Source organism: Anopheles cruzii, chromosome 2 (assembly GCF_943734635.1).
Source record: "Anopheles cruzii chromosome 2, idAnoCruzAS_RS32_06, whole genome shotgun sequence".
NCBI classification, from domain to species: domain Eukaryota; kingdom Metazoa; phylum Arthropoda; class Insecta; order Diptera; family Culicidae; genus Anopheles; species Anopheles cruzii.
Window position 1 is genome coordinate 11,961,072 of NC_069144.1, and position 24,727 is coordinate 11,985,798.

Below are 24,727 nucleotides of genomic sequence, written 5' to 3' on the forward strand. Positions count from 1 at the left end.
ACATTGCGCCGGTCACACCGTTTCTTACGAAAAGTGGCCCCTAAAGACGGATGTCTGTGTGTGTGTGCTTGTGTGGGATGTTTGGCGATCTGCGTTCAACTCTCGTCTCGTCGGTTTGGTTTAGTATCTGTTTACTCGATCGCGCGAATTGTTCCGCCGTCCGCGGCCGCCGGCCCGGCGCGTTTATTTAGCGCCGCCGTCGTCCTTCTTCCTCGTTTGGGATTTTGAGTCAAATTTTAAGTAGCGCTTTCCGCACGCGGCCCCGAGCCGAGCCGGGCCGGTCCGGGTGAAATAACGATGGGCCCGTGGGATAGTTAATGTTATATTATTACCGTGCGCCGCTGCCGCGCGTAGGTTGGTCGGTTTGTTGTTGTGTGTGGCGCGCGGTGGCCAGTGGTTTAGAATTTTTCATGAATGAACGCCACGGGTAACGCGGGTCCTCACGAGGGCGGCTGGGCGGTAGGGTTTGTGGCCGCCAGTGGCGCGCGGGGAGAGTTTGTGTGTGTTTATAAATAACATTCCACGTTTCGTGCGGGAATGCGCGCAGGGGCGTCGTTGATGGAGCGGTGGCCGCGATAGAGAGATAAAAAAGGATGATGGCCACAGTCGGCCAGGTGAGAGCGAGCGTGCGAGCGAGACAGAGCGTGGAAAATGCTGACGTTGCGAATTTTATCGCGTGATTCGGGGGGTGGTTTGTCAGAGGGACGGGAGGGCACAAGTAGGCGGCAGTAAACGATGCTCAAAATATATGGCGCGGCCAAAAACGTCAGCCTCGTGATGGAAAAATAGGATTATAGGCGGCGTTTTACGGTTGATTGAGGATCAATAAGACGCGGACTTTTCGCCGCCGCACGGCAAACCCCTTTTATGGTGATCGCTCGGGAAATGACCCCCCCGGTGGGGGGATTCCGATCCAGTTCGCGGGTAATTTGGCACGATTTATTACTCTAGGCGCGCGCGACGTGATGGGTAAATGTTTTCACCAATTCGTCGTACAAAATGGTCAACATTGCGTAGCACCTTTAAGTGCCATCCTTTGTACCGCTACCGGTTCCTGTTAATTGAATAAAAATGTCGCGATCCGCCGCGGGTGGCGAGCGCGGAAAAATGGGGAAATGGATTGCGCAAAATACTTCACGCCTCGCGTGGCGCGCCGTCCCTGCCGCCCATCCTTGGCGATGGTGGTGGCGGTGGCTGACGTAAATTGCTTTAATTGAGTTTTCAATAAATGATGCTTGGAATTAAAAATATGTCGCCCTGCGCCCGGCGGCGGTGGGTTCGGGTTTCCGGGGACGCCCGTTGGAATACTTTTCTTCGTCCCGTTTCGTCGCCCGGGCGTCGAGTTTTTCCGTTTCTCCCGTTAGCCACAGTAATCGACGGCGATCGTCCGGTTCGTGCGGTCCGTCCACTGCGGCCGCGGTTTAGTGGGCAAAAATATGGAGAAAAATAAAAAAAACCCATAACCAGCAGCATCCCATCGCGTGGCGTAGAGCATGGAGCAAAACAACCCGCCCGCTACTACCCGCCCCGCTAGTGTGTGGCCAGTGAAAATGCGTTTTTTTTTTCTCGGTTCGGCTTATTTTAAGGTGAGAACCTATCTTCTTTATTTAGAAAATTCCGCACGCCCATGTGGGTTGCGGCTGGGCGGCCACCCGCCCGCCCGTCCGCCGGGGGAGTATCTGCCTCTCGCTCTCTCTCCCGCGCCGGCAGTGGAACTTCCTTTCGCGCTCGTCACCGAGCCGCGGGATCGGTAGTTGACAGTCAACGGGGAGACTAAAGAACACAAAAAGAGAACGAAACATACCCCTCGATGGGGCCATGGCGAGGAGGGCGATGGCGGAGCCGCAAACCGTGGGTGTCACTCGTTTTTGGACTACGCCGTAAAATCGTTGCGAAAACCCCGTTGCGGGCGGCGGGACGTTTTGCGTCACCAACAACAACCATGCTGCTCCACCGGACTGTGCACACACACACAACCGGACCCCTTATACACGTGTCGCGGGGGGTTTGGTCGATTGTCCATATAAATATCGTTCCTGTAATGCCCCCTCCGCCGGAGTGTGGCAAATAAGTTCCAAGACGCGGGTTCCTTTGAGGACTTTTTCCAGGTTCCAAGGACACCCCAAAGATATGATGCTGTGCGCGAGTGTTGAAGCTGTGAACTTATTTACCACACCGTGCGTCGTTGCCAAATATGACGTGCAACGAATCATCCCCGTTTGTGAGAAAGTCGTAAAGTGTGTAAAGTTTTCAGAGGCTGTTTACAACTCATGATCATCATTCTAAGCATTCTTCACACACTCGCTGTTCGATTAATCGGCGATCTTACATTGCGATTATTGCATTTTTGGTGCGTCAGGAAGTTAATTCAACGGAAAGGAAGAAGATCAGAAGCTCTGCTTGCCCTTTTTGGCCCATTCAGGCGCGCAGCAACATTGTGGATGGCGGTTCCCTCTTGGCACGGGACATAGGACACGATCAACGTTAATGAATTCCCAGCGGCTGCCGCCCTATCTTGATGTAGTAACACCACCGTACGACGGCCGGCCGGGGGACTGACGAAAACAAACGAGCGTCCGAATCCTGCAGCTGCCACCGCCGCCGCGGGGATGACCGTAAATTAAAATTTATTCCTTGCGCTAAGCGCAATAAGCCGCAGCTTCCGACCGCAAAATCGCACACGTTAAATGATTCGTTGAGCTTCGGACCCCGCCGCCCCGGCACACCACGGTGTCTGTTGGCAGACCACTTGGCTGCTTACCGTTGCTAGCATTGTTTGTGGTACGGGATTGGTTTAAAATTTTAGCGAAGAAAGAAGAACTACGGATGTGGTTTAGGTAAGTTATATTCTAAGAGTTCAGCTGCGAAAGCTGCGCGACGATCACATGTGGGGCATGCCTCATTTAATGTGCGGCAAATTATGTTGTTGGCCACTGCACTCGTCAATGGCTGATGGCTGCTACGTCAATATGATGATCGGCAGTCGTAGAACTTATTCGGCGCACAGTGCCTATCAACGGCCGACGTTCGTTCGCTTTCACTTATCGCATTTTATTTGTCGCGCCAGCTGGCCGGCTCGGTTGGTGGACACTGGGTTCGTGGGGGGAAGCTCCCCCCGGGCTCTAAAATACCGTTTACATGCTTTACATTTGGGAACGAGGAATATGCCCTCGACCGCGGTCCGAGAATGTAAACTATTGATGGCGCGTTAAGTGATTGAGAAATGCTAAAATCGGGCCTAGCCGTGGCGGCCCTACCCCATGGAGACGCACGGTGCTCCGCTCGAAGTCGGACACAGGAGGGAGGATTTATGGGCGCATTCCGCCGCGCCGTGCGCGCGCGATCTGGGGACAGATTTTATCTTCCTCTTTGGCCCCTGCTGCTCGGGCGTGTGTTTGTGTGTGTGCGGAGAAAGTGTCCACGCCGTGGATGGTGGATTTTATTTACACACCTCGCTTGGCCTTACGCGGAATGCGATGGCGCGCGATTGCGACAGATTTGTTGCGTGCGAATGTTGCTTTTGATGCGAGGGGAAGTGCCATCAGAAGTGGACTCGGATCAGGGGAGTGGATTTTCTTCCGACCTTGAACCTCCCGGGTAGGATGTGGATCGCTCCCCCCGAGGGGGTGGACTATCAAAATTTCTACGCATCATTGGGCAGTCCACGGGGAGAAAACCACGTTGCAATCTGTGCTAACGTTTCCGTCAAAGTCAGAGGCTGATAAGGTCAACGGAGTTTTAACGGGTTGGTACCAAAACACACAGCATGAACTTGCAAATAAACGGACCAAGGTACCCCAACAACATCTCCGAGAGCCACCAGAAGAAGTGTGTCTGGCTGGGGAAGTCTTTTAATGAACGCGGTTCGAACGCGAGAAGATAACGTCTTATCTATTTTTAGCACATGATTACATGCCCCCGCGCTCTCGCTCCAATCCATCGGAGCTGGCAGCGGCCGCGACGGCCTCCTCAAGTCAATGAATTCCCCATGCCCGGAGCGACCAAGGGGGGTGCACTTATCTGTCTCCTCTCGGTGGGTTTGGAGGAGTTTTTTCTCCGTCCCCCTGAGATGCAACCAGTACGGGCCGGTTCCGCACACACCGCAGGCCGTGCCCGAACCCAAACCAAAAACGCACCCTCACCGTCTGCAGACACACACACACACCTGAACCGCTGTCGGTCGACGGAGTGGCTGTTTTCGAATGTGCGCGATACTCCTCCCTCGATGGCGCAACTGGGGCTGCGTGAGGAATGTCAGGGGTTTGCCCACAAAAAAGCGCCCCTCCCGAGTGCGGAGTCCAAACGCGGGCGGAGTGTTTTTTTTGGTTCTCCTTATCAGCATCAGGGTCCAACTACTGTGAAGGGCGGGCACTCTGTTGCTGGCTTTGATACGCGTTTTGCATGAGTTTATGATGATGGCTGGCTCGGGGCACATGACGACTGATTACTGATAGCGCGCAGGTTCGGTTGGGCAATTCGCGGTGTCGCAGGCCACATTCCTGTTGGCTTTGGTTCGAATGTGGCACAGTGTTTTTGGTTTATGTATTCCGCTTTTTATGCACGACGATTGTGGGCTAGGTTAGGGTTTTGTTGACAGAACGGGGCAGAACTGATAAAGAATTTATAATATTAGTGAGATTTACATTACTAGCTGACCGGGATTGATCCCTATTAGATGACAAACAATGTGGTAACGCTCACAGTAGGCTATGTCGATTTAGCTGTTTTGTTAGTCGAAGTAAGCGTGAAGGCTCATTATGCAGAACTCTCTTTTCAACAAAACAACTGATCATATTAGGTGTGTGAACTCACTAAATATAACAAATATTTTTTGATGAAATATGTGTTTGATAGCTACTGTCCTTACGCATCTAATGCAGTATAGGTTTTTTTTGTTAAAGTGTAAACATGTCAAGTTTTGCTCCTTGTACAGTGTTTTTGCAAGGAGTACTTTTTCATTACTGCTTGCACGGTAGAAAAAAGGGATTCATGTACCGAATCGTCACTGGTCATGAAAAGGGGAGTTATTACAAGAATCCTAAACGCAAAATGGCCTGGATACAGCCTGGTGGACCAGGTTCATCGTAACCAAAGCGAAATATTCACTCCCCGAAGGTTATGCTGTGCATATGGTGGGATATGAAAGGTGTGGAGCACTATCAGCTTTCAGAACCTAATGATATTATTGAAGTACAATCCCATCAACAACAGTTTATGCATTTGAAGCAAAGCTTTGGCCATAAAACGACGAGAATGGGATAAAAGACAAAGACAAGACACATCGCAAAACCGGTCAAAACCTATCTCGAAAATGTCGGATGGGAACTGTTCACCCCCCGCCGTATCCACCAGATGTTGCTCTTTCGGACTAGTATTTGTTCCATTACATAAGTAACGATTTGGCAGCACAGCGGTTCATTTCTTATGAAAGTATTAAAAAACGGGTCTCTGATTGGATCGCTCCTAAAAATAAGGAGTTCTATCAACACGGAATCAAGGAACTATTCAAAAGATGGCAGAATGTAGTCGCTAACCATGAACAATACCTTCATTAAGGTGGTCATACGTTTTGTTGTTGTAGTTAGGTTACAAGTGTCGAATAAAAACTGCAGGAATTAATTCAGACACCTAATTTGCGCATCAGAATTATCCGATCGTGAAGTAATTCGACTCTCTTGCTCTCTCGGCACGTCCAATTCCAGAGCTGATCAGCCCGTCGAGGATGGCAGAGTATGGCGACTAATCCTTTCAAGCAACCACCACTATCGACACCACCGACACCGAACGGCAGTGGCAGCAACAGTAACAGCAACAGCAGCAGCAGTAGTAGCAGCAGTAGTTTCCGCCCGGTTGGCCAGCAGGATTACGATGACCACCCGGTACTCGTCTTTCCCACGGCGACGACGACGACGTATTCACCAGCAGCAGGAGTGTCCAGCAGCAGTAGCAACGGCGAGTCCGCCGGTAACAGTATCCTAAAGCAACGCGCCACGTGTGCGTGCTCCAACATCAGCATTATGCAGCTGTTTCACGAGATGAAACAGAAGTACCCTACCGTGCCGGACACGGTCGTGTCGGAGCTCGTCACCCAGAACTGTCACGATCGGCCGGCGTGCATCGACCGGCTGGAGGAAGCGGTCCTGGGGACGCCGGCCCAAACGACGTATCCGGCCCAGTCGATCCACAGTGGCAGCCTGAAGCGGCGCAGTGGTGCGGCCGGCGGTGAGCGAAAGTTTGGCAGCGGCAAGCCACAGCAGCCGCAGCAGCAACAGCAGCAGGAAGGGAATGGGTTTTCCAGCACGGCCAGCAACAACAGCAATAGTAGCAGCAGTAGCCGGGAGGGAAGCGTCGACGGTGGGAGATTGGCGCTGCAACCGGCTCGTGGCGTCAGTGATATCATCGGCCACCCCGGACAGGGGCCTCCGGTACTACTCCGGCCTACGACGCTGGCCGTTGGAGCATCGCCTCCCGTGCCACCGTTGCGCCCGAATCGAATAGCACCGCAGTGTCCCGTCCCGGCGTTGATGAAGCCGCCCGCCCCGGAGCTGGGTGAGACGGTGAACGTGCAGCTGAACGTAACCATGTCGCCGGGGCAGCAGCGCCACAAATCGACGATCTCGCTCCAACCGAAACCTCCGTACTCGTGCGAGCTGGCCCAGGTCACCAGTACGTTCAACAACTGTCCCCCGGCTGCCGCCGGCATTGCTAACGCGGTCAGCCCGCCGAACGCGTCGGCGGCTGGCCCGGGCGGTCAGCGTAGCTCTACCTCGGTCAATCTTACCCTGCGCCAACCGACGGACGGTCGGCCACATTCGCCCATCCACATTCACGCCAGCCCGCTCAAGTACACGGCGGAGAACTTTAACGCCGTCTCGGGCATCCAGTCGAAGCTGGAGGTCACGTTCCGGGATGGGTTCGGATCGTTCAGTGCGATGCGGGCCCACGTGCCAGGCTACAGCCAGCAGCAGCAGCAACACCGGATGCCACCGCCACCTCCACCACCGGATGCCGTTCCTTACCACCAGCAGCAGCACCGGATGCCTCCTCAAATCACCCGCCGTGGAATGTCGGTCGAGGTGTCCGGTGGCCCCGAGCGTGATAGCTTCTGGCAGCAGTCATCATCGTCCTCGGCACCGTCGTCGTCGTCGGGTCAGCCCGGCTCGCCACTATCAGCGTCCAGGTTCCTGTCGTCGCGGGACACGCTGGCGGCACTGATGCGAGGTGACCGACCGGCCAACGCCGCTGTCCCCGGCAGCCGAGAGAACGATGGACTGGCGAAGCAATTACGCTATCAGAACCTTATTGTGGCAGGTAGGTCAGGGGAAACCGAACGATAGTTTTTGCGTGGTCCGTCCGTTGTCACCATCCGAAGCGCGCGGGTTGATAACACACGAGCCTGAAGCAAAAACACTCCACCGACCGCTCCGCTGATAAGAGAGGCTGCGGCCGAATCGAAGCGTTTTTGGAGTGGAGATCGGATTGGAGCGTCAGTAGTCCGCGATCGGTCCGGTATGGCGTACTGCTGGGTACAAGGTTTTCTTCGTTCGTCCCCAGAACTGACCGTGTCGCAGCAGCTGGAGCAGAAGCAGCGGCTCAAGAAGGAGGTCGAGGAAAAGCGAACGCAGTTCGAGCGGATCTGCCGGGAGATCTACGTGCTGCAGAAGCCGCTGCGCAGCATCGACGCAGAGTTGCTCGATCACGAGGTGCTGCTGCTGTCGGCGGAAGTCGAGTTGCTCCAGAAGGCGGTGGACTCGTGCGACGATGAGGAGGAGGCGGCCCTGGCGGCGGCCAGCAATAGTGGACCGGCCATTACCGATGGGCTGCGGGCGCTCGGTGATGATAGTGGTAAGTAACGGCACGCACACCATTGATGGAGAGAGACAGCTAGAGATGGTAATTTTGCCTTCCCTTCACAGGATCTCCAATGTTTCCGCCGGCGACCACTTCGGCCGTGTTTAATCGTCCTCCGCGTCCACCGCGGCCACCACCGCCACGGGTCGCGGGTCAGTCGCCGTGCTCGAGCCTTGCCGGCAGCCTAACGCCCGGTACACCCCACGGTAGCCTAGGCCACGGTGGTTTCCCACCCGGGTACCCGGGTGTGTCATCCGCGTCCTCGTCCTCGTCCTCGCCCTGCTCAACGTCTTCCTCATTCACGTCGAATGGCGGCGGTGCGGTCTACGATCCCACGGCGGTGGCAGCGACCGCAGCGGCCCTTCGTCTTATACCGGCAGATGGAGGTGGCGGCGCCGGTGGACCGAGCAGCAACCAGCATCATCCGACCGCCACCACCACTCTCAACCAGCCGTGGACTTGCAGCCTTTGTACATTCCAAAACCACGAACTGTTGCCCGCGTGTGAAGTCTGCTCGCTGCCGAAAGCATCCGGTACTCGATCGTTGGCCACGAATGGTGGTGTCGGTGCCGGTACACCGCGGCCCCCTCTGACGTCCACCTCCGGTGGTGCTGGAGATGTTGGCGCCCTCGGTGCTATGCTACGGCGCCAGCACCTGTCGGTGGATGCTGGCGTTGCGGCGGCTGCTGCTGCTGCGGCTGCTGTTGTCGGTGCCTCGGTTGGCCCATCGACGGCACCACCGGCGTACCCCGGGCCCGACCTGGCTGCTGTACCTCCGGCGTTTATCGTGGCCACGCCCGTGGGTTCCTCTGTCCCACAGTCGACGACCTCAGTGCAACAGCAGCAACAGCAGCAGCAGCAGCAACAACAGCATCAACCGAACCCACCACCGTTGCAGAATGCTCAGTATCAGAAATCATCCATCGAATGCTAAAACCAGCTTCTTCCAACTACTAACCCCTACGGGGCGGGATCGGGAATCGGATCGGAAAACCCGAACAAAAACCAAGAGAAGAGCATCGTCACTTGCTGCTGCATGATCACAAGTTTGCCTACGAGTTGTTAGAAAGCCGAACACCGATTGGCAACGCGGCCGCAAAGTGTGTGTGTGTGTGCGTGTGTGTGCATGCGGCTAAATGTGTGTTTTAACTTCTCTAGTGTTTGCTTGCTTCGTTCATTTACCCCTCTCTCTCTCTCTCTTATCGCTCTTATCGATCCGAGAAGAAGCTTCTTCGGAGATTGCAATGACGGGGATGCACACATTCCACGATCTTTTCTAGGCTTTCGATTGAAATTAGGTTCCACAATTGCTTGAGCGTTGAGTGACCTTTTTCGAACTGGTAAAAATGTGATACAATGACTAAAGTGATTCGGAAGGGTGAAGGTCGCTCCGGACCGGATTTTTTCCACCACCACCACATTGTTTCAGGGAACACACGTACAAGAAATTTATAGTAGGTTGTAAGTGCGCAGTTGTATCAAGTTGTAGGGTAAAAGTAATACAAAGAAACGTGTGTAAGCTATGCGCGCCACAAAGCATAAATCATGATCATACCGCAGCAGGAACGATAATACTAGTGAGTAAAGTAGTATAGGAAAGGTGTAAACTAAGCGACCCACATACGGCGGGTCGGCGTAACATTTAAAGCCCTACCAGACGACCATAATGAATGATCATACGCAGCGGAAAGCTGCGTCGTCGATACAGTTATTAGCCAGCACAGTAGAACCGCGCACCGGTTCAGGGGGAGCTATGGTACCGTCGGCCGGCACACCGACCCAAAATGAGAACACAACCACGCCGCGCTGATTACACGCGGTGTTTTGCGACCCAACCGTTATCACGCACGCGGTACGATTAAAAATAGATTATCGCACACAGGAGGATCATAGGCCCCAGAGAGAGCGAGGAGACAAGCACAGCGCGTCACGGCATCGTAGCGAGGCGTCGCGTCGCTGTCTGTCATGTGCCGTTTGATGCCGTGTCCATCAGTTCGGCGGAGCCACTGCCGAGGCGGGGCTCCGCCGCTGTGTCGCTTCCTGTGGACGAATGCAATTCCAAGACCGCTGCGCGCCTCGGTGCATTGCGATAAAAGTACCGAACAGCGCGTGTTCGGTCGGTCGGTCGGTGTTTGTCGCTTTGATGCCGCGCACAACACGAGGACATGGCACATGCATGCCGTAGCGAAAGATCAATGGGAACATATTTCTAACACCTTCTCTAACTATGTCCTGGCGGCGCGGTACGACGACCCGGCGTACCGGTGGAGGCCGCGCGTGTGTGTCGCTAATTGTGCAGATTTAACGGAACGATTTACCTAGGAACGTAGTTGTTTGTAAACGACAAAAACATATTTAACTTCAAATAGAGATCGATTGTGCTTCAAATTCTTAACTCGTTAACGTTGTGTTTGATTCACGTTATCTTTATCGCTTGCGTGTGTTTGTATGTTATGCAATAATAGTGTTTCAATTAGCAATAAACCCTGTTTCCGAAAACAGCCCACGATTGCTGGCTCTGTAACCGACCCCAAAGTGTGTGCGCTTAACTTTTGCATCATTTCCATCCTCTTAAGCCAAACGCCCGTTACTTGTCTGTAATGTATGGCTATTTTTTAACTTATTCCTATTTAATTCCAGTCGTGGCTTCCGGTCAAGATATACACATTTACCTATCACCTGGACAAAACAGTAGGTGTTAAATAATGGCCCTCGGTGAGGACGGCAAGCGAGAGCGCAATTTCACTAACACTGGCTCCCTTCCTTCCAGAGATCATTCATTCGTGGATCGTATCGTAGTGACCGTTAGCAGCAGCCGGCAGCCAACGGGAGCACCGGAGCCGGAACCGCCCAGGAACATTCGTCGACGCACGTCCGGAAGGGGAGAGAAATAGACACGCGCAAACACAATGGAAGCGGCGCACTGTGGTGCTGTGACGACTGATCAACAGATGCGCGCGATCGATCTCGACCGGGTGATCGAAACACACCCTCGGGGGGGGGGGACGTTTTGCAGAGAACGCCCCGAGAATCTCGGGGTGCCGGTGCAGTCAGACTGAACATCCAATGCCGTAAACAAGTCCAGCAGCGCGTGCAAAACCGCCGCTCGGTAGCGGCAATGCGTTGGATGTAGCCTTTTTGTTTGTTGACAATTAGCTAAATTTTCTGTATTCGCTCGCGCAACTAATTGCGTGTGTATTTGCGTGCATATTATTCGGTTGTGGCCGCTTTTCTTTTGGTGTTCTTTTTGTTTCCGATTACCATTGTTTATTATTGTTGAACTGTGCGGTTCGCTTCGCTATGTAGCGATAGCGCACCCGCATATAATTACACAAAAGTGCCTGGCACAGCCGGTGGTGGTCCTTTTCCGTGATGATGCCAAACGCCTAGCAGTTACCGACCGATTCCTGATAGTTCCTGAAAATATTTTTTGTTTTTTTGTTTCGCGGCGACTGGAAATAGGCTGACGTATACGTAAATTTGTGGGAAGATTAAGACAAAGGCTAACCAAACAACCAATAGGATGCCTTTTGGGCCTACAGAGAAAGGAGCGCGCACAATCAATAATGATCGTCTCGCCTCAGGAGTCTGAAGTCTGCATTTTCTTTTCGATACACTGATCTGACCACGGCCGAGCAACCCGAAATAGGGGTAAATCACAGCGAGGTGCTTTTTGAAAGTGGTAATGAACAAACTATGGATCGAATCTTAGAACAAAAGAGAATAACCAAGCTTTAAGGAAGATGTCCGCCTAAAACAACGGAAGAAAACAAAGTATGAAAAGAACCTATCGAAAAACAAGTTACCTAATAAACTAGAAACCTGCAAATAATAAACTGGAGCTTTTTCCATCGGTTTGTGTGTAAAATGGGAATGGTCGTTGTCCCAGTTGGATTTAAATCCCGTCGTGGCGTTACTTCACGCGTTACTCACACGTTACACACAACCTTTTCACCTGTCTCGCTCGCTCACTTCCGCACCGTTTCATTGCTGAGTGCCCGCAGTGCTGGAACACCAGAAAACGCCTAGTGAAAAAGTGGCTGTGTCTGTTTGTCTACCGATTAAATCGGCCCATAAATGTGCGAAATCGTTGACGGTGGGCGATAAACTTACGTGCAGCGTGTACATCGGTGTGTTAGAATGGTTTTACCGTTGCAATACAGTCGGTGGCATTAATTACTTCGTTTATTTTGCACGTTCTTCCATCGGGCCAAAGATGTCTTCCTCCGTCGTACAGCTGCTAGTTTAGTTAAGCAGCGCTAGGAGACGTGCAAAAATTTGCTGCTAAGCCGTTGTTCGGGACCCGGCAAAGGGTGATCACAGCATGGCACCGGGATCGAGTAACAATCAGAACAACAATGCCAATCACAACAACAATCGGCAGACGGGCACGAAACCGAAATCGAAGTCGTCGAAGAAAAATTCGGTCCCCCAGGAAATGGTTGCTCCTACGAGACGGGATCTCCAGCAGCAGCTGAATGTAAGTGCGAGACAGCAATCGTTTCGTGGGTGCGAGAGCGAGAGGCGAGATAAGGGTTGTCGTTTTCGGCGAACTCATCGAGTTCCGCATCGAAAGTCACTCCCGAGTGGCCTCTTTCAAGCCGGTCAAAACAAAACCCTCGCTCCCGTCATTCGTTTGACGTTGGTTTGTTTACATTCGCACGGCGAAAACGAAAACCATCGGCCACCGGATTCACGAATGCGCACTTGCCGAGCCGGTGATGTTGGGGCCGTGCCGGTTAAATTTAGACCGATCTTTTTGCGGCTTTTCGTGAGTCTAGCGCAGAGCGGCGTCATTTAGTTTACCGAAACGTTGAACATCGAGCGGACTTTGTTCGCACGCCGTCCGGAGCAGCAGTGCCCGCGGTCTCTGATGATCGCACCCAGCAGCGTGGTCCATTACCTTGCAGCAGTAGTGACGGCATTTTTACTCCTAAAGGTTCTCGTCGACTGGGCTGCCGTTTCCAGTGCCTCGTCGGGGGTGCAAAACAATTCGCAGCCACAACAGCAACAGCCGCAGCACTTTAATCTTCCTTCGACCAGCGGGCAGCAGCAGCACCAGCAGGGGCAGAATATTCTTCTCAAACCACGCAACAACCGAACACCAGGCGAAGGAACCTGTTACGAAATCGGTGAGTCACGCCTTTTTGCAGCACCAGTAAACGCTCTCCATTTTCCGTACTGGCGGAAACGTTGCATCTCGAAGCGTCTCGAACGTTACAGTGTGAATGTGTCACGGAAATGTGCGAAGAACAGCTGTGGGTCGTAATATCAGTCATTAAACGCATCCCAGCGTACGAAAATAAATTTAATTGAAATGGCTGCCGCGCGCGGAAAAGTGCACGTGGCGGCTGGTAATAATTTCCGAACGCCTGTTACCTGTTTGGAACCATGTCCGGGAAATTTCTTCATTTTTCGAAACAGTCCACGTTTGGTCAATGCTTACTGTGCACCTTCTGGCGCCCTCAGCGACACTCGGTTAAAGTTCTAAATTTAGCGCTGCTTGCGTCAAGGTGTAACCGACGCACTCGAGCACGTTCGTGGCCTCACTTTCGGATCCATTCTATCTAGTTCATTCTACAATATGCCCGGCGGAGGTGTACGGCCCCCGATCGTAGACCCGTAAACATTTGATAGCCTTCGATTTCAAGGCCGTCGACATCAGAGAGATGGTGACTCAAGACGCATCTAGTAGCCATTGGCTTTCATCTCGCTTGCACAGCAACTTCAGTTGAAAAAGGCTATTTTTATTCTCTAATTTTTTATTGTTGTAGATAATCTCTCGCTGCAAGATAATAGCCGCTACATACCGGTGCGACCGATCGTCCGAAGGAACCTATTGAATGAGGGCGGCAGTGGCGAACAGAGCGAACCACACAATACCGCCGTCGGGGTAGTAATTCCAACGACACCGAATTCTTCACTTCAGCAGACATTCCGCTTAAACGACGGTGCAACAGGCGCGGTTGGCGGATCGACACACAGCATCAACAATCTACTGCACGGCGGCGGCGGCGGCGGTGCGGCGAACCATCACGCGTTTCAAGGCTACGGATCGAGCGTCGGATTGGGAGCATCTGCACCATCAGCGCCGGGGACCAGCGCCACCGGTGTCATACCGAAGCAGAACCCACAGCATCAGCAGCAGCACGTGTTGAACCCTTTGCTGGTACTCCAGCAGCAGGGACAAGTGGGACAACCACGTTCAACCTCGTCACCGCTCAGTTACCGCGTTCCGGATGGTGCATCGCAGAATCAGCTCAATTTGAACAAAAATTCGAATCATCACCAACAGTTACATCAGTTGCACGCCGTTCCGTCGACATCGAGCGGTTCCCGGTACGGTGGTGTCCCCAACGCTTCGTCCGTTAGCCATTCCGTAGGCCCGGTATCGGGTGGTACCGTCGAGGACACGCTGAACCAAATCCAGGAGTACATTAAGCTGACCACGCACCTGATTTCATCCGTGCAGTTCGATAACGTGAGTGTCGCGTTCGCGCTGTAGTGTCGTTGAGAATGGGAGACGAGGGTTGTTACTTTGTGCCCATAAACTCCGTCACGCTGGAGGATGTGCGGCACTCCGATACGGAGGTGCGTTGCGTGTGTGTGCATGTGTGTGCTCCGTCAGCCAGCTGCTCGGTCGGCCACTCTTTGCTGTGTTTTAAATGCCTTTCGCTTGTGTTCGCTTGTGGCTATTAATTCGTCTTTTTAACCCCCTTGTGCCGCTCAAACTCACCGTTTGACGGATTCCGTACCGTAACAATTCTCTTCACTGACGCTCATTGTGTGTGCCTTTGCGTCGTGCAGCCTGTACTGAATCCTCTTTTATCCCATTTCAGTTGAACGGTGGTCCGAGACCGCAGTCGGTACAGAGCATTAGCACCAACCAATCTACCACACCGGTGCCACCATCGGCTTCGTGCGACGAGCTACGATATCGTGCGGAACCGGCATCGAAAAACATGCAAGCCCTGAAGGAACAGCAGGCCCACCTGCTCCGGCTGCAGCAGGCCGCTCGGCAACAGCTGCAGGAGATGGAGGCCATGCGCCAGATGCACACCGCTTCGGTTGCGCCACCACTGGAATCGTTCCAAACGGTCGAACAGGTTCAGGACGGCATCGGCAGCATCATGGAGCGGATGCGGGTACTGTCCACGTTCATCGCGAACCAGCAAGAGCTGAGCAACATGCTCGGACCGGACAATGAGGACGTAATGTCGGATCAGGCGATGTTGCAACAAAAGTTTCAAGAGTTGCGCGACAAGAAGAGTCAGATGCACACGCTCGTGTCGGAACTGCAAACACTCAATCTGGACGCGAACCGGCAGTTCGACGGGGTCGAGGGTTCGAGCGAAACGCGCAACGTTCCTATCGAGCTAACGCATACCCCGGCAACGGCGGCCGATGCACGAAATGCAACTAAAATGTTCCTCGCCAACGCCGCCGAAGGAGTGTCGAAGGGTAGCGGCGCCGTTAGTGCAACGGTGGCCAATGGACCGCAGATGGCAGTGAATGGCACTGGGCTGACGGACGACGACGACGAAGGAGCTCCACTGAACGAAGAGGAGTCGGCCGTACTGAACGGAACCGCGGATATGTTGAGTGAAAAGATCAACGAAATCAACGCGATGAAGTCGCAGCTGCGCCGGCTGAAGGATATGATGGACACGGTGAAGCTGATCGAGGGAAAAACTGGTCACGAGTCGATCGATGAGGAAGAAGAAGATGAAGAAGAGGAAGAGGAAGGGGACGAGGATGAGGAAGAGGCGCAGGAGGCGGCTGCGGCCGCGGTTAGCGGGTCCTCGCAACGGCGCAGTCGCTCGCGATCGGTAAGCTCTGCTCCGATCGCTGCCTTTGCCAATCCACCACCGCTCGTGGGGCCGGGAGAGAGCGAAATGAGCAACCAGGAGCGCGAGCAGCTCAACAAACGCGTCGAAGCGCTGCAGGCCATGACGCAGGATTTGCGCGAGCAAGCGAAATCGATTGCCGCCGAACGCGATCGACTGAAGAGCGCCCAGACGGATCTGCAGAAGCGGCGCAACAATGTCACTAATCTGCAGCAACAGGTCGCGGGTCAAACGAGCGAAAAGCTAACCAATCACGTCGCATCGTTTGTGTCGCTGCTACCGGCGGGGTCTGCTGCGGCAACCCCGGCGGCACCCCAACGACACCATCAATCCACGCCCGGACCGAAGGAACGGCGGCAGATGGAGCTAAAGGCCGAGCTTGAACAGAAAAAGCGTGAACTGGAGCGTATCGAAAAGATGACGCAAAACATTAAAAAGAACGCTGCCGCTGCGGCTGCCGAAGTCGCCCTCGGGTCCGCCCTGGTCACTAACGGTGACGACGAAACACCGGTGGTGGTCGGACCGTCGACGAGTGGTGTGGTGGCTCAGTCAAAGCGTGGTGGTCCATCGTCCGTGGTTTCGTCCTCCGTGGAATCGTGCAGCGGAGCAGGTTCCCATCACCGTGGGACACCGTCCGCGCCGAGCATACCACCTCCGCCGGCACCGTCCGCCATCAGTGGCTCGATGCAGAACAATACGGCCGGAAGCAATGCGACGAACGACTCGAAAACCAATTCGGCCGACTCGGGGGTGACGTCGGACATGTTCGCCCATGCCCAGCTGGAATCCGCCAGCTATCAGTCGAGCAGCACGCGTAGTTTCCCGCCACCGATGCCGGACATTTGCAACCGTAACGCTAGCACCGACCGGTACCGTCAGGCGAAGCGCGGGGCGGACGTTGACGGAGGCGAGGTCGGTGTGCTGGATGTGGGCGTCTCGGGTGCCGCCACCTCGTCCGGAGGGGCCGTGCGCGATCGCACCTCCCCGTGGCCGGTGTTTGGCAATGGCACTGGCGCCGGTGCGGGATTGTCCAGCTCTAACACGGGCCCGCACAGTCCACACTACGGTCACCATTCGTACGCGGCGATGCATCACGATCTGTCGCACCACGGAGTAGGCGGCGGTGTGTATGGCCCTGCGTATGGAAGTAGCTGGAGCACCGGCGGTGGACCGTTTGGCGGCATGTCTAACCTGTTGCCACCGCATGCGGTCACCCCGAACACGCCGCCCGATCCGATCGTCTTTCAGCACATCATGCAGACGCAGCAGATGCTCATGAACTCGATCACGCAGTGTAACCAGTTGCTATGGATACAGCAGCGCGAAATTCATAACCTCAACAATGCCGTACTGTTGGTAAGTGCGCCGTGCTCGATCGTTGATCGTTCGCAGAGTCCTGATTGATTCGCCCTTTTTCTACTGTTGCAGCTTCAAGAGAGGTTGCTTGGCACCAACAACAGTCTGTTGTTCCCCGAGCCGCATGGTCCAACGGTGGCCGCGGCTGCTGCGCTTATTCGAGCGGAATCAACGCCGCCGAGCAACGGCTCGATGCACGTTTCGAACGCTGCCACCACCGGCCTGTACACTCGGGCACGTTCCGAGCAGCCGGTCATGGCGATCCACCAGCAACAGCAGCAGCAGCAACAATCCTCTTCCCCCTTCCATCACCAATCCCATGCCCAGTCGGGTTCCTTACCGTCCACCGCCGGTATGCTTCAGCAGCAATTGCAGCATTCGATGCAATCCTATCACCCCGGCCAGCAGCAGCAGCAGCAGCAGCAGCCGCCGCAGCAACCGTACAGTCCGCTTGCGATGCCCCAAACCCATGCGATGCTATCGCCGCAGTTGCTTACGACCGCAGGACCGGGTGCCAGCGCGCCGCTGCCGCTGCCGTCCCACTGCTCGGTGAATCAGCAAATTCAGCGTAACAATACTAACATCTCGCAGATTGGTCTCCCACCGAGCGGAGCCAGTTCGGGACGGTTTCGCTCGGGTGTGCGCCCGCCGCTAAACATTAACACGCTTAACAATGCTCTGTACGACGAGCCACCGATCGCGAGTGACGGTGGTAGCATGATCAACAATCTGGCACAACAGACAACGGCCACTAGCGGCCCGATGTTGCCGCTGGCGTCTTCGCCACCGTCATCGGTGCGCTTCGGAAGCCATTTCAATAATCTAAACAACACCAGCAACGTCCAGAACAATCTGGCCACCAACGCCAACAATATGCAGCCTTCGCCACAGCAGCAGCAGCAGCAGAATAACTTGAACCTGTACAATCAGCAGCAGCAGCACGGGCAAGACTCACCGTCGTCGCAAGCGCAGCAAACGCAGGCCCTGAACAATCAAGTCCTGCCGGGAGTGAGGGCCAATAATTATTGGGATAACTTCCGAAGGTAACTACACTACCGGCGGCGGTTGAGGGCGCGGGTTGGTAGAGTGCTTTCCTTGTGCCATATTTCGTTTAAGTTTAGAGGTTATTAGTTTTGGAAGCGCTCGAAAAATGGGCGCCAGAATAGTAGGGCTTTTGTTTCGGTTTAATTAGTATAATTAGGATACTTAGGGCGCTCCGTTTTGCTGGAGCCGGTGGTCGCGCACGCACCGCCATGTCATGACTTCCTTCTTTTGTTGCCCTCCGTTTTCCTGCTCCTTTTCGTTGCGCCTTGCTGTCCAAGTTAGGGGATCAAGCGGTGGCAGACTTGGCCACTCAGCAGCCAGCTCTCCGTTTGAGCACCAAAGTAGAGATTGTTGGTAGAAAGTAGTTCTGCCTTGGTCCTGTTTTGACACGAACCATGGTAAGTGGGCTGTGTGTGTGTGTGTGTGTGGTCTGTTTGCACGTGTGCTAAACGTGTGTGTGTGTGTTTCAATGTGAGCCAACGAGCGGGGCGCGTGATGCAATTTTCCATTTTGAGCTTTTCTTCGTACATGTTTTCCTATTGGCGCTCTCCTTGCCGTGTTCTTTTTTTAACGTCATGCAGTTTGTAGTTTTAAAGTTTTCACTTTAACAATGTTTACTTTGTACTTTTTTCGGATTCGTTACTAATTGTTGTCCCTTTTTCAGCTACTCAAGACAAAATCTTCTCTCGAGCAACAGCTGCAAGAGTAACGAGGAGTCCTGTGCGTACGGAGGTGGAGCTGCCCCCGGTGCAGCCGGAACCGGTGCGGCCGGTAGTGGCAGTAGCTCCGGCAGTGGGTGCAATACGATCAACAATCAGCTGCAGCGCAACAACAGTAATGCCACGAACCAGTACATGAACAACCAGACCAACAAGTATCAGACGATCAACATAACGCGCAACAACTCGCTGAGCAATGCCAACCAAACGCCAAACGCGGCCGGAATGTGTCAGGAAGTTGGCGCAGGCCCTTCGCAGATGATGGGATATCAGCAGCAGCAGGATCAATCGTTTGATGGAACGCCAGAGTTGGATCATTCAACGCTGCAACACCAGCAACAACACCATCATCATTCGCGGCAGCATCATGCGGGGACGCATATGCAGCACCCTGGCACTCAGCATTCGTATCCACCGCAACCGCCACAGCATCCACATCATCAGCAACACCGCCAGCAACCGATGGGATCATCGGCACCGGTACAAGAATCGCCACAAGCGGCATCGCCGTTCCAACATCATCCTCACCATCCATTGCAACCTCCGGTTCAGCAGCAACCGCAGCAGCAGCAGCAGCACCGTCACCATGCAGCTGCAACGCAAGCCGGATCACCAGCCGTAATTGATCCTCGCGCACCGTCGGAACACACCCAACAGCATGCATCGTCCCAGCACACGGCACCGCTAAATCAGTCCCACTCGCTCGACCTGGGAGAGCTGCAGTTCCACACTAACCCGATCAATCTGGGGCTAGCCAACAAGACGCACCCGAAGGCGAGCGGCCACAAAAAGTATCCCCTTTCGCTGCGCTCCTGCCGGGATGCGAGTGTCGGTGGAGAAAGTAGTGGCGCTTGCTATGTTTCCGGCGGTGGCGACATGAACCTGGCGTCGGCCTGTACTTATCAGCACGATTCAAAGTAAGGAGGAGCGACTTTAGACCATCCGTCCGTCCGTATTTTAATGCGCTTCCATTTTTTTCGCAGATCCACGTCGAAACTGTTCGAGGCGCTGAAGGAGAACGTGTACCAGGAGGTGAAGAATCTGATCACGGCCAACGAGTCGCGGCCCCACTTTCTCATCCAGCTGTTCCGCGAGCTGCAGCTCATCTCTTCGGATCCGCTCCGGCAGCGAACACTGCAGTCGATACAGGAGCTCTACAATCGGTACATCGAGTCGACGCTGCAAGAGGAAGCGCACGTAAATAACGTAGGCAGTAACAATCTGCTCACCTCCAGCAGCGGTGGACCACTGGGTGTTGATGTGGGAGGACGCGGAGCGGCTACTGCCGACAGTGGTGGTGTTCCACTTGGCGAGTCCGCTAGCTCCCCACCACACGATGCACTGGACGTTGATCCATCGGTTGTCGTTGAGCTGGAAGTGGTTCAAAATTATACGAACCTTCGGCAGCAGCAGCAGCAGCAGCACCAACAGCAGTATCATTTTGTTCCCAGCCCATCAGACATCGGTTCCGGATCACGCCCAACGGTCGATCAGTCGGCAAACGGTTGCTCGCCTCCGGTGGCCGGTGGTCCGATAGGTCAGGAGCAACCGTTGGTGGTAGCCGGTCACGCACACCAACAGTCACCACCGCTGGCCGTGCCCAACTCGGAGATCATCAACATAATTATGGGCGACATTGTGGCGGTGATCAACTCGGTGGATTACATCAACGATTCGGTGCTGTTCAAAATCGCGGGAGTTATCTGTAATCATGCCACGAGCAGTGGCGGGCAGCAACAGAACGGAGGCAGCAGCGCGGCCGATTACGGACCGCAGCAGCAGCAACATCATCATCACCATCATCACCAGTATCACTATCATCACCATCTTCCGATGGGCACTGCGGTGCCCCGATCAGCACCAGCGTCATCCTCCGCTGCCACTTCCCTACTGGCGGCGGCCTCGTTCTTGTCCGCGCAAGCAGACGAAACGACCGGTACTGGCCCTGGCCCTACCGTGGGTCGTCTTCCGCCGCCCGGCGATGTGTTTAACCGGGAGGACTTCTTGCGCCATCTGGAGAGCTGGAATCGGACCGATAAGGATGAGTTTATATCGAATTTGGAAAACTTTTTGAACAACATTCTGTTGCGATCGTCTGCGGTGGAGAACGAGGAGGAGGAAGAGGACGAAGAAGATGCCATCACTGGTAGCAGTGCGATGGGCAGTCAGGCAAGGCGTCCGATCGGTGACGAAGTTCAACCGGAGGCGATCGGTTCGTCTACTGGCTTCGAAGACCGGTACGGTCCGGAGCATGGCCATGTTGCTACTGGCGATGAAGCTACCGGTGGTGGTGGTGTACACTCATCATTCGTACCTCCAGCCGGCGGCCGATCGTCGGTAGAGTCGGCCGTGGTGGTCAGCAGTTCGAGCTCGGCAAACGCGTACGCTTCCACAACGTACGATCTGGCGGAAGCGGATCAGGTGTGCGATCTGGACTCTTCCGGTTCGAACTGTGTGCCGGAGAGTGTAGCGGCGGCTGCGGCGGCGATCTCCACTACGACCGATCATCCGATCGGTCACGAGATGCCATCGTCGAACTTTGTCGATGATCGATGGACGGTGGTAGTGCAGAAGAAATCGATTTCGACGTCGAAGGAAGACGATCCCAGCGGTGCAAGTGGGAGTGGGACGGTGGCCGGAAGTAGTGAATCGAGGCAACGCACGGCACCACCCCCACCGCACCGTGCCGCGGCAGGATCATCGAGCGCCGTCGTGAATGGCGGTGGAAACAATGGGAATAACATTAACAACAACTGGCAATCGGAAGAGGTGGCCGACGAAAATCTCGATCAATCGGAGGTAAGGGAGCGGCGGATGTGGCGCCTTCCGGTGGAAGCAGGTAATGAACCGATCGTCTCTTTCCAGGAACAACTCCCACCATCATTCTACTGAAAACGGGACCCGTGACAGTATTGCCATTTTGCCATCCGTAGTAAGTTCGCGACTCATTGGATGCCGATCGTTTTCCTGATTCCCCGATATAAAGCTCTGTTCCAGTTGACAAACAGCGCCTTGCTGTGCATTTGTGAGTAAAGCATAAAACAATGTACACCTATTTAATACACAACACCCCCCGTACAGAGACGAAGAAAACGCGCATAATATATTGAAACTATCGTATATTAGTGGATCCGTATGACTCCGGGTGGCATATTTGATGAGGGTTTGGCAATAATGCAAGCATCCGAAAAAAAAACGAAGACAGACACAACAGGTTCGTTTCAAGCTTTTATTGCCCAACTTTTTGCATTAAAATCTAACAGGAAGTGGATAACCGTTATTGTGTTTGAGGAAAAGCTCCGGTCTGGTTTTAAGTTTGTTTGTATCACACTCTTACTCAGTTTGATTTCCGCTTTTTAGTTTCGTTCTTTAAAAAAATAGAGATACGTGAACCGCTACAAAACTTTAGAGTATGCGTCCGTAGTGTAACTGCTGTATAGCACCATTTAGTATGCATTCGTACGTGAATGGATAGTGTCCTCTTATTCTATTCTTAAGTACATCCTCTAAACGATCTTCACGACGCATTCGCTCGATCACCGATCACTCTCGTTTTCTTGCCCTATTTTGTAATTTACTTAGTGCCCAATCGCACACGAGAATAAATTCATTATAATTTCTCTTCCACAATGCGCATTCCCGCACAGATATGTCGTGTATTCGGTTAGTTCGGTTTGTGTCCGGTCGGATCTTCTCCCCCGTGGAGAAGAAATTTTCCCCCGGTTCCGTGTAGGCTGTGGAAAAGAAGGTCCTGATCGGCCCCAGTGGCGCCGTGGTTCCTGTCGTCCCCACCAGGACATACCTGGCAGCTGTTGCACACTGGGAATCGGGCGCACAAATCCACAGTTTCGTTGCTGCTTCGAGATCCTTTTGTCGGTTCGCGACACTGAGCCATTGAGCGGGCAAAGTAAACATTGCTTGACATTTCGCAATCTGACGCCACGCCAAGAATACGCACGGAAATAAAAAAAGAGGAGAAATAAGAAAAAAAATTGTCACGCCGTGGATCGCAGAAAAAGTTGAGGGAAATAGCGACAAGAAGGTGCTTGTTGGTTGCAAAAACACCTTCTTAAGCGGGGGCTTCAGGGGGTCGTCGTGATTCCCCGGTGGCCGGTGACTCACAGTGACATCTTATAAAGTACATGCCAACCTCTCTTGTTCATATCGCACGAATGAGCTCATCACCCACAGCTTTGAGATTTTGGTCAGTGCCCTCCATACACACAAAACGCGGAGTAACGGAGAGCGAGAGGATCACGTCTTTAGATCATGTGAGACATCATGCAACGGTTTGAGTCGAAATATTTACTCTTGCTTGCTTCGGGAACCGTGGCAAGACCACCGTGGCTGTGGTTGTGGTTCTGGTGTATGTGTTGCGGGTGCGAGTGCGGGTGCGGTTGCTGATGTTGGTGGTGGAGGTGCGCAGGAAATCCAAACGAGGCCGCTCCTATTGCGCTTTGGCCCGGAGGATGATGATGATGGTGCTCCTGACATTCCATTTCGCTGACCGGCTGAAGGTGCCTCTCGTACGCTCCGCCTGCCATTAAACACCAAAAGTTTATTTATAATTTCGATTCTCGACACATCGCCCACGCGCGCGGCGGTTCAATTCGTAAAAAAGAATCGCCATGAATCAAACGTGTTCGTCGTAGGAATTCAGAATCGATATTTTGAACTCACCTAGCGCAGGGGGAAATGAAGAAAACGTAGTAGTCGACGATCCACTTGGCTGCATCATGCTTTCGGCGTCCGTTTTTCGTCGTTTCGGATGAAACTCGTCGATGGACAGCTGATCGGAGCCGCCAGTGTGCAGGGCTTCGTCCATGGCTTCGTCGTCCTGGCCGCTGCCGACTTCCTTTCGCTTTCTCTGCAGACGATCATCCTGGCGATCATCATAGAGAACCTCGTTGTTGTTGTTGTTGTTATTGAAGCCACCGGTGGCGGCCGGGTCTTGGAAGCGTCGGTGTTGACTTAGCAGGCTACGACCGGTGCTGTACATTGCCGTGGTTCCCACATTATCGGCCGGGGTCATTCGCAATACGTTATTGTTTTGGCCATGAGGTGCGGCGGCCGCCGGTGGACTACGAACTCCGGCAACGGGGGCAAGGGTTGGCACGTAACCGTAGTAACCGTTGGAGGAACCGTTCAGATTAGCAACCGGCTGAAAGTCGTCGCACATGGCAATACCGCCTCCTCCGCCGCGGTGATGGTAAAGCTGTTGCGATGGTGGCGCCCGAAGTGCTGTTGCGCCCGCTGGTGATTGAACTCGAACGAAAGGGCAATCACCGACAGCGGCGAAGCTTCCGCCACCACCAGCGCCGCTGCTGCTGCTGCCGTCGATTGCATGATGTTGCTGCTGCTGATGGTACGCTGCGGTGAGCAAATCGGTGGTGCTCATGTTGTGGTGGTTGCCTGCGCCGCTACCACCTCTGCCCATGCCGCTGGCGGGGGATGCCGTGAGCCCTCGCAGACCACCCGGCCCCGTAGCCATCGTCGGCAGGGAGATGGCCGTGGGGAAGTGGCGGTTTTCGTTCTTGTAGAACGTTATGCTCTGATCGTTGTCCAGCGGCAGGTACGAGGCTCCGTTATAACCGGAGAAAACCATGGTGATATTGGGGGGGGTCGCGCCTCGGAGTGAGAAATTCAAGTGATGAGTAGGCGACGAACGTGAAGGAGCACTTTGCGCCCGTCGGCAGAGCGTTGCGCAGCGATCTAGTTTTCTTTGCCTTTTTGCCAACAGCCAATGTGAATGATCGCGCGCGCATGAAGCATAGAAACGAGCTTAAAAATAGTTTCGCGGAGAACCACTTTGCGCGTTACGCGATCGATAAACCGTTTCGATCGAGGAGGGCCGCCAATGCGATATGCGAAAGCGAGACGAAAGCACGCAACGCACGCCACAACCACACA

General features: G+C 54.0%; 3 protein-coding genes across 3 annotated transcripts; 2 read left to right on the forward strand and 1 right to left on the reverse strand.

The window, feature by feature from the left end:
- Positions 1-2,826: 2,826 nt before the first annotated feature.
- Positions 2,827-10,355, forward strand: LOC128278445 (uncharacterized). Its single transcript, XM_053017173.1, has 6 exons — positions 2,827-2,837; positions 5,703-5,730; positions 5,862-6,951; positions 6,994-7,311; positions 7,555-7,845; positions 7,917-10,355. The coding sequence occupies exons 1-6, from the start codon at positions 2,827-2,829 to the stop codon at positions 8,783-8,785; spliced, it is 2,607 nt and encodes an 868-aa protein (XP_052873133.1). The 3' UTR covers positions 8,786-10,355.
- A 1,820-nt stretch (positions 10,356-12,175) lies between these two features.
- Positions 12,176-21,931, forward strand: LOC128268083 (uncharacterized). Its single transcript, XM_053005098.1, has 9 exons — positions 12,176-12,331; positions 12,791-12,983; positions 13,626-14,332; positions 14,691-17,054; positions 17,127-17,541; positions 17,593-18,097; positions 18,763-19,734; positions 19,801-21,616; positions 21,683-21,931. The coding sequence occupies exons 1-9, from the start codon at positions 12,176-12,178 to the stop codon at positions 21,707-21,709; spliced, it is 7,155 nt and encodes a 2,384-aa protein (XP_052861058.1). The 3' UTR covers positions 21,710-21,931.
- A 1,148-nt stretch (positions 21,932-23,079) lies between these two features.
- On the reverse strand, positions 23,080-24,464 carry LOC128278446 (ell-associated factor Eaf-like). The gene is made up of 2 exons (XM_053017174.1): positions 23,498-24,464; positions 23,080-23,354 (listed from the first exon to the last, which is right to left on the reverse strand). The coding sequence occupies exons 1-2, from the start codon at positions 24,420-24,422 to the stop codon at positions 23,080-23,082; spliced, it is 1,200 nt and encodes a 399-aa protein (XP_052873134.1). The 5' UTR covers positions 24,423-24,464.
- Positions 24,465-24,727: the final 263 nt, after the last annotated feature.